The sequence below is a fragment of the Tympanuchus pallidicinctus genome, unplaced genomic scaffold (genome assembly GCF_026119805.1).
Source record: "Tympanuchus pallidicinctus isolate F22 unplaced genomic scaffold, pur_lepc_1.0 scaffold4, whole genome shotgun sequence".
NCBI lineage: Eukaryota > Metazoa > Chordata > Aves > Galliformes > Phasianidae > Tympanuchus > Tympanuchus pallidicinctus.
The window spans coordinates 10112792-10122219 of NW_026294758.1; the positions used below are offsets into that span (position 1 = coordinate 10112792).

At 39.0% G+C, this 9428-nt stretch overlaps 1 protein-coding gene across 4 annotated transcripts in view; it reads left to right on the forward strand.

The window, feature by feature from the left end:
• GRAMD2B (GRAM domain containing 2B) overlaps positions 1–8091 on the forward strand; it is a 40567-nt gene extending 32476 nt beyond the window's left edge. The window contains exons 10-14 of one of the 4 annotated variants that reach the window (XM_052700604.1): positions 892–1014; positions 1204–1291; positions 1694–1795; positions 3533–3626; positions 6867–8091. In XM_052700604.1, coding sequence (XP_052556564.1) covers positions 892–1014; positions 1204–1291; positions 1694–1795; positions 3533–3626; positions 6867–6908 — 449 coding nt within the window. In that variant the 3' untranslated portion in view covers positions 6909–8091. Of the gene's footprint in view, positions 1–891; positions 1015–1200; positions 1292–1693; positions 1796–3532; positions 3627–4838; positions 6678–6866 lie in introns of those variants that run through there. The other 3 variants (XM_052700601.1, XM_052700603.1, XM_052700602.1) reach the window with 3 other exon arrangements.
• The last annotated feature ends 1337 nt before the right edge of the window (positions 8092–9428 follow it).

Genomic DNA, 9428 nt, shown 5'->3' on the forward strand with positions numbered 1-9428 from the left:
ACTGACTCCAATTGCATTCACCATCTGTTTTATATGCCCCTTATCAATTATACTGTCACAGATATAGCTTAGCAAACATTCATGCTTCCTTTCTCTTCCTCTTTCTCTCTATTTTTCTCTTTCCTTGACACTTTCCCCTTTCTTTTTCATTTTTAATTTAAAAAAACTGTTATAAAATAGCTCAAGTTAAAAAAAATGTCTTCTAATCAGTGCAAATAAATATTATGTACTGTGGTAGATTTTAGTAATCAAAACTATTTCGTATGATTTTATGTTTCTGTTTTATGAACCTTAATTCTGTTCCTTGTGGTCATCAAAGCTCCCGAAGATATCATCCATTGTTCATTCTTACGTCAAGTTTTTCACCTTGTTAGCAAGAATGTTGTGTAGGTGTCACAGAATCACAGAATGGCCTGGGTTGGAAGGGATGTCGAGGATCATGAATCTCCAACCTCCCTGCCACCAGCAGGGAGGTGAGCAGGGCCACCAGCCTCCCCATTTAGTACTAGACCAGGCTGCCCAGGGCCCCATCATCTCTGTAGCATATTTGGTCCTTTTGAGAGATTGCTTTTTTGTCTGTTTAATCTTCAGTCTGGAAATTCAGTGATAATCTGTGGAACTTGAATGGGTTGCCTTCTCTTGAATAACCTGGAAGTATAAACGTACCATACACAATCCCTTTCAGTCCACATGCTTTTCTTCTCCTTTGTCATTATGTGCAGTTATTACATGGATTATTTTAAGTCCTGTAAAATAACACCTGCTTTCTATCTATGTTCAAAGTACGTCTCTTAAAACCCTTCTGTTACCATATTCCTTGGCTAACTTAAGCTACAAATGGTTTCCTTTGACCTCATATTTCAGCTCTATTAAAAATCTTGCTTTTGACAGATTATCGCGTTGTTGAGACACAGACTCACTTGAAAGTTTCAAAGTCTGAAACAAAGTCTGTCCGTTCTGATGCACGCAGTAAATGGGCACCTGAAGGAAAAGCCAGAAACTGCCTTCGAAATGGTAGGAAATTAAGGGCAGATCCTCAGCTGAAGTTAGTTGAGTCCAACTCATGTAGTTACGTCAGTTCATGTAATATGGAAGATTTCTTCCTGTTCATCTCTCTATTCGTATTATCTGTTGCATGCTTTAAAACACCATTGTGTCTTTGGTGTTTCCTGATCAAAACAACATGTGTTCTTTCCCTAGCAGGTCATTCTGAACCTTTCAGATTCTTTCACAAGGATAAGTTACAGAAGCTCTTATCTCTGAACCACATACTTATATTTTATGCAGTTCTGTAAGTAAACAATTGATATCAAGATTGTTGAGCAACTCTGTTCTTTTTAATGTAGATTAATATTATCTCAGCTTTGCTTGAAAAAGAGGAAATTGATGAAAACTTTGGCCTTTATATCTTTTCAGAACTAGAAATGCCAGGATAGACCTATTTAACAGGCCTTTTACTTCTAAAAGCCAAGGATTTTTTGGTTCAGGAGTTGTTGGAGAATTTAAACTACTTGCACTTAGCAGAGCCATACTCAAGGTTCAGACTTTCAAAACTATCTGAATGCTACCAGTACCTGTACAGCATGTACAAATACTGATTTAAGTGTCTTTTAATGTTGCGTTTGTGAGATGTCTCTGACATTCCCATGTCCATATAAACATAACTGACATATCTTACTTTTTTCTCTTACAGTGTCTGTGTTTTAATATTTTCTACCTTCTACATGAGATACAAAATCAGTGTCCTGGAAGAACGTCTTATCTCCATTGCATCTTTTGATTCACATTTTAAGGAGTAAGATGAACTCTATAACTATTTCAATTAAAAATAAAAAATACTTCTCCAGTATCTCATGCTAATCCAGTCTTTTCAGAAACTCCTGTGTTACTGTTGTGCCCTCATGAAACTTAATGTAGTTCTTGTGTCTGCACAAGCCTCATCTCATGGTTTCCCTTTCAAGACTTTTAATGCAAGCAAATGGCATGATGTAGTATTGCTTTCAGGATGTTTCAGATAACTGTAAATAATGGTAAACTGCTGAAATGAGCTTCTTTCCAGATAATGATTCAGTCTTAGTGTCATTTGATTAACCTGCCATGACAGAAGGTATTTTGTAATCTTTAGGCTAATACATCTGACTTACTTTTAGGATGTTTTTAAAAGCCTTGAGCTGCCCAACTCCTCTTTAGAGACTGACATCATATCTTGCAAAAATAAATAATAACAACAACAACAAAATAGAAACTACAACTAGTTCTTCATGTCTTTGAAGAGAACTGCCAAAAAATGCATCATAAGGTGTCTATGACTGCTCTCAGTATGGAGTAGAAGGCTAGAAAATAACTAAATCATATTTCCTGGTTGCACTTACGGAGTATTCAAACTATATAAAATTAGAAAACATGCCATTAGTTTCTGGCACATCCAGTGAAGAAGAAGTGTAGGACTGCAGATCTTTTATTATAAGTCTCCTAGCAATTATTTAGTAGTTTCATTCTATAACTGTGGAAGAGCTTAAGTCATGGATATGATCTTCCCCTCCTTTTTTTCAGCCCCTCTGTTGCATGAACAGAAAATCTGCAAATTCAAAGGGAGATGCAGCAGTATGTCATATGGGCATCCTCAGAAAATTTAGGACAGAAGGGAGTTCAGCTGGATACTGAAAATACGATGACTTTATTTAGTATCAAATTTTGCATTAACTCTTCTCTCCCTCTCACGACTTAATTTTTCTGAGCTTCTCTGAAAAATGTGACTCAGTCATTTCTAAACCTCACTGCAAAGTCTGCTGTGACATGGTGCAGTTAGCAATCCTGGCAGCTAAAGAAGCACCACCTGAAAAACAGGAGAAAACAAAATTCCAGACAGCTGTACCCAGGTGGAATGGAGCTTTCTGCAAAGTGTTTCAGACTTAGTCATATTGTCATTCTGAACAATGGCTGTGCTTAGGATCCACAGAACACAGCTGAAAGCTGAGTTGCGTATATGACAAAGCTAGGTTCTTAAGAGGAAGGAAATGGTGATTTATCTTAAACAGGCTTGCATTTATATTTTATCAGTAGTATGGGAAGAAGCATAAACTTACATAGTAGTAGGCAATATGGAAAGCCATTTTCCCACTTTTTGCATATTTTGACTAACAGGATCATCTGAAGCACTCTTACACAGAAAGGTCCTATTTTCTGTCGTTCCAATACTAAAGCAGGGGTACAGGATGGCCTAATGTGCACTTGTACTGTGCCAAGGGGCTGTGCTTTTTGGTTTTCTCCAAGTCACAAGACACAGAACTTATGCAGCTCTCCAGCTTATTTCTAGATGGAATACTTCACAGCTATTTCTACTCTACATCTGGAGAGTGAAATAATGTAAGGAATGTAGTCAGAAGTACAGAAGTGACTTAGGGCTTTGTTTCTGTAAACAAATACAGTTCACAATGCTGCCATTCAAATAATTCATATCTGAATGTGGCTTTCAGCTCTGCTTTCCATTTTCTCATTCCCATCACACAAATTTCTTCATTCTGTTTGACAGACATCCAGCGCGCCAACGTTTGGAATCTCACTTGCAAGTTAATGCTGATGCCTTCTGCGATGAGTTAAACACTAATCTTATGAAATTGGAAAAGGTAACTTTGTATGATATGATGCACATGCCAGTAATGCTCATTAGGTTCTTCTTGACTTTCTTTGGTCTGTTTTTTTGAAGGTACCAAGGCACTCACAGATTTCAAGCTACAAACTAGCATGTTTTACTAGAGGATGCACTGTTTTCTTGGGCTGTAAGTTAGCCAGTGTATAAGCATTGGTCTGTGTAGCTGCTTTGCCTTGAGCTGAGGCTCAACACCAAAAATATTACTAGACCAATCAGGCCAGGGGTGATAATTATATTTAATTATCTTGATTTTTTTTTAATTTTGTCCATCAGAGTTAAGGATTCTAAAGTTAACAGGAAATTTCCTTAGCAGGAATTCCTTGTCTGGGGCCTTTGTTTGGGTTTTGGTTTTCTGATTAAGAAAAGCTGTGCTGGCGTTCATATGGAGTCATCCTCTTCATACAAAATGGCTGGAATCCATCTCTCTTCTGTAACACAAATGCTGCTGCTGCACCAGCTTTCTAAGTCACTGTACCTGAGCTTTGCCTATACCTTTGCTCTTCACTATCCAATAATTGCAAGCCTAAATGTACTTGCTGGAATAGGAAATCTGTGCAGAACGTGAGCGGATGGGGAGAACTGATTTCCACTTTATGAACTGTGGTGAGTTTGCCTTGGCCTACAGTCAGACCTACCAGCTCAGCAGCTCTCTCACTCCTCAGCAGAACAGGGGAAGAAAATAGAATGAAAAGGACTGTGGATCAAGATAAATGCAAAGAAATTGCTTATCAGTTACTATTAGAAGCAAAACAGACTCAGCTTGGGAAAAATCAGTATATTTTCATTTGGTGATGAGAAACAAAGACAAATGTTAGAACAACACCTTTCCTTGCCTTTCTCCCAGGCTCATCTTCTCTCCTGACTTTTCCTTTCCTGGCACCAAACTATTCTCTTGGGGTTCAGTGTAAGGATTATTGTCACGAAATATCAGTTTTCAATCTGCCACTGCTTCCTTTCATTTCTCTTCTGCTCCAGTTGCATTTTATCCTGCACTGATGTGGGCTTCTGCAAAGGCAGAAGTACTTCAGGAAACTTCCACCTGTTCTGGCATGCATGGCCTCTCCGTAGCCTCCATGGGACACCTTCACCCCTCCTCTTCTCCTGTCTCCTCCTTGGCCTTGATGTTCCCTATACAGTTTCTGTTTTTCTCTTCTCTCTCCATCTGATGCTTTTGCTTTGTATTCAGTGCACCTTCCCAGATGCGCCACTGCCATGGCTGCTGGGCTCTACTGTGTATGAGGTGGATCCATTGAAGCCTGCTGGAACAAGCTGTGCTTGGCACTGGGCAGCCCCAGCATCAGCTCACAGCCCACCCCACCACCAAATCTTTGACACCTCTACCTGCTACTAAGCAAATGGAACGGGTGTGTTGGGGAGATGTCAGAATCAACTGGCTGAGCATGGGGAAAATAAATAAATTAATTAATTAGTGGAGTGAAAACAGAAGTTACTGACATTCCTGTGTGATTAAATCAGATGGGGTTTTTAACCTGTTTCTAAAACTGGCTTTTTTGCCAAGGTTATTCAGTGACTTTTTTTTTCCCCTCAAAGTAGGTTTCTCAATTAGCATGAAGGTTATGTAATATTACTGTTACCCATGTGACACTGGATCAAGAGAGTCTCTTCCAAAAATATTTCCCTCCATACTTATCTCTGCATGCTCTTGATGATAACATATGAACACCAGAGAAGAAATCTTACCAGATGATTACTAAGTTACAATCTTTAGCCAAATTAGTCCATCTAAGAAGTTATTACCTTCCAGCTGTCTGGGACAAGTCTTCAAATGGCAAGATTGGAAGACTTCGCTTTGTTTCAGTGGGAAGCCTGCAAAACAACAGGACTAGGCAGGCACAGTCTCTTTCATTGTCTCTGCCAGGAAATACAGTAAAAGGCAGCTGGATGTTGGAGCTGTTCCCAAGAAGTGACCCTTGGTCCTGAATTAGAGTCTTAAGTCATGTACTTCTCCCATTTAGCGTCTACAGAATTGAACATTTGCTTGACATTTGCAATTGTCATTGCAAAACAGTCACAACTCTGTCAGCTGCTTCTCAAGTTAAATGAGAACTGCATGTAGCTGCCACAACCAGTAGTTAGAACGTTGTTTGACTGCTGCAAAATTGGCAGAAATCTATAAGTTATATGCTCAAGTTACTGCAGTTGTTTAACTGCTTTATATGTCTTAGTGAAAAGTGCTAGTAATTGACTTCAGCTGGCTTCAACAGCAAAACTAATGCAGAAGTTTCAGTGCAAACTGTCATCTCTTCCCCCCTTCTTGTGAGGCTGCAGCACTATAAACTGCTTCACAGAAACTGTCTAGGTTAAAAATGAAAAATTACTCTTCAGTTAGTAAATGTTTAGCACAGAAGTATTCTGCCATGATTTTTCAAGTGACCTACTTCATACTTGGAGTCCAGAAATTCCCATGACCTAGCAGAATTGTGCTTTGGCTTTTAAATATATTTAACATGCCATCAGAACGCACCATGTATTAAGACAAAGTTTTACAAGTGGCTGAAAAAAATTGTGGCCTGATTTTACTCATTTCTTTACTCTAACGTAGCTTGTTAAATGGAAACACATGTGTAAGGGTCTTACAAAACTGTTTTTCACTGTTCTTGAAAAAGACATCCGGGACAGCAGTTCAGTGAGGAGGGTTTGAGAGGTGATGTCCCTGAGCAGGAATTACAGTATACAGTAGTATAATCAATACATGGGCATAGGGACACATATCTGCTTGTGGTTAGATGAGCTTATTTTGCTGCATACATCAGAAGCCTCTGTAGTTGAAGCTGTTCTAAAACTATCTGAATTGCTGAAACCTAGGACTTTTACGTCCAGAGCTTCTATTTTGTTTTGATTGAGTTACAAATTTTGGATTTTTTGAAAATTTATTTCTAGCTCTAGTTTCGTTCTCCTGTCTCCTATCTGATGAAGAAAAGAACCCATGGGAGGTTGCAGGAGACACCTGTAAGCGATATCGGCTTGGTTTCAGTTGCTCAGCTAAGCATTCTGCTGACTGATCATATCTGGATGCTTCTTTGACTCTTGTCATTTAATATGAATACTCTCAATTAGTACGAATACCACTGGTATAAATAGCAGTGACAGAATTAAGAAGCACACAGAGAATATATTGAAGAATGTCTTGATTTTCTTAAAAATGTAGTACAACACTTTCTGTTTCCCAATCATTTTTATCTCTTTTTCTAAGATACAGAATAACTTACAGAAACTGCTTGAAGATGGTGAATGAAATGTTTATGTTCTTGGACTGCTTCAGACTTCATTCATCTTGCTTGACAAACAGATTCAAAGGAGCTCTGCTGGACGGAGTTCAAGCTTCTTTATTTTTAGTCCAAGCCAAGGTTAAACTGGTGATGCTCATGTCACAACTCAGAAAGTCATGTTATTGTTTAACTGTGTTTGTCTGCATGTTTCGAAAATAAGGGTTTGTTTTTTTTTCCGTAGTTATTGTGTGTGAAGTAATTAATGGATTTTACAGTTTGTTTGATTTTAGCTTTCCTTACACCAGTGCAAACCTGAAGCAACTCCTTTTACCTCAGCCTTCCTTTTCTGCCTCTCTTCATGTACTTGTAAGTAAGCATTTCAGACACAATTCATATGCTGACATGTTGCATGAATGAGCTGGTGTGTGTCTCACAGCTGTGGCTATGGATTAGGGCTGTGCTTTTTACTTTCTGTCCTATCATCCCAAAGATTAAAACCAAACACCTCCATGTTTGATTCTGTGGAGTACTGAATGTTTAATGTGTGCTTAAGCTCTCAGGTGCTGTAAAAAGTCTCGATTCCATGTTCTGTGGCACTGGATCACTGCTGAGCATGAAGTCCATTTCTACTGGGGATTCATTTTACGTCAAAGTCGAGCTTGAAATATGTGTGAACTTGCCAACTCACCATTAAATTGCTTGTGAATAGCATTATGGGTATGACATGTCTGTCTGGAAAACCAACTGTTTTTTCTATCTGCTCTGTCTCTGTCCTTTAAGTTAATTCATCAGTGTGAAGATCTCAGCTAGCTTTCCTTAGAGCTGCATAGAGCCTTGGTTAGCCAAGCAAGTACATTTCATATTCCAATTTATATAAGTCTAGTCCTGATATGGAACAGATATTTCCAAATAATAGAAACTGACAAATTACTGAAATTATTTTTATTGCCACGTTCTTAACTGAAAGAAAAGGTGGACATCTGCTTTGTTACATCACAATATTTTTTCACCTTACCTAGTAGGATAACTGTTTTGGATTTTTTTTAGCTTTCTGATTCACAGAGCAGACTGGTTCATCTGAAAAAGCAAAATTTAGGATAATGACAACTTGTGTATGCAATATTACTGTTTATATATGCTCTGCATTTTATAACCATTTCTGTGAAATGCACCTTACTTTGTTTAAATAAACTTTTTTGAAACAAGCAACTCAGTTCTATGATTTATGAGGAAGTTTTTCACTTGGAGGGTGGTGAGGCACTGGAACAGGTTGCCCAAGGAGGCTGTGGGTGCCCCATCTCTGGAGGCATTCAAGGCCAGGCTGGATGTGGCTCTGGGCAGCCTGGTCTGGTGGTTGGTGACCCTGCACATAGCAGGGAGGTTGAAACTGGGTGATCATTGTGGTTCTTTTCAAGCCAGGCCATTCTGTGATCCCATGATTCTGTGATTCTATGATTTGGATCATCCTGCTCCCATCCATCGATTTTAATCAAACATGATACTCACGATCTTGAATAGGCTTATTCTACACAGTGCAAAGGAACTGCATCCTGCCTGTGTGTTTCCACTTGCTTATTAATACTCAGAGGAGAAAGGCAAAACAACGGGATCAAATTTCATCTTTTTGGCTTCCATTCGGCCATCTTTTCTCAGATGTTTCCTCCTTGAGGGATAAGAGATGTTGAGGCAGCTGAGAGATACATTCATGCTTTGTAAAATGGCTGCTTAGCACAAGTTTTCATCTAAGTGTGTTTGGTTAGAAATCTGTGAGATCGACTGTTCTCCCTATTACAATCCCTATCTTTCCTTTCTCAGCCAGCACAGGATTATTGGAAAACCAGTTTTTGCAAGAAAACTGTTGAAAAAGCTATTTTTTCTATCCTTCCATCCTTCCTTTTCCCTACTTTCCTCTTCTTCCACAGTTCCACTCTTTATGCAGTTTTGTGCTCTTTCCTCACATTTTCACTTTTCTATTTACTTACTTTTTCTGTCTGTTTCAGTATAAGGGCTGTAGTTCTATTTGTGATGCTTTAAAACTGAGGTCACAAGTCACTTTTGTCAAAGGAGCATCTGGGTAGTTTAATTATATCCATCAGCTGGTCTGAATTAGTTTATTACTCCTTTAGATCAGCAAAGATGTGCTTTGCTATATAAAAACAAGAGAGTATTACATAAAGCAGACAGGCTAAACCTGTAGGCAGGCTTATCACCAGCCATAAGCAAACAGAATAACTGTAGAGGTGAAAGAGTAATCCAGGGTAGAGGGTGTCCTTTAGCCTGTATGGCTGCATGCCAGGAGAGGTGAGTCTGGACAAAGGTGTGCAGCAGTTTCTCATAGGGGGAAGAAGCAGCAGTTAGAGTTTTTGACTGTGGTCACTTCAGCTCACCAGGTCTTTATATGTGGTAGCCTTCCCTCAGCTCTTCGGTTTGTAAACTCACTCCTTATTTTTCTAGAGGTAGGATGAGGATGCCTCAAGGATTTCATGCTGGTCTGCAAATAGGATGTACTGATTGTGCAGAAATAAGCAGGAAATGAGCTCGCTGGG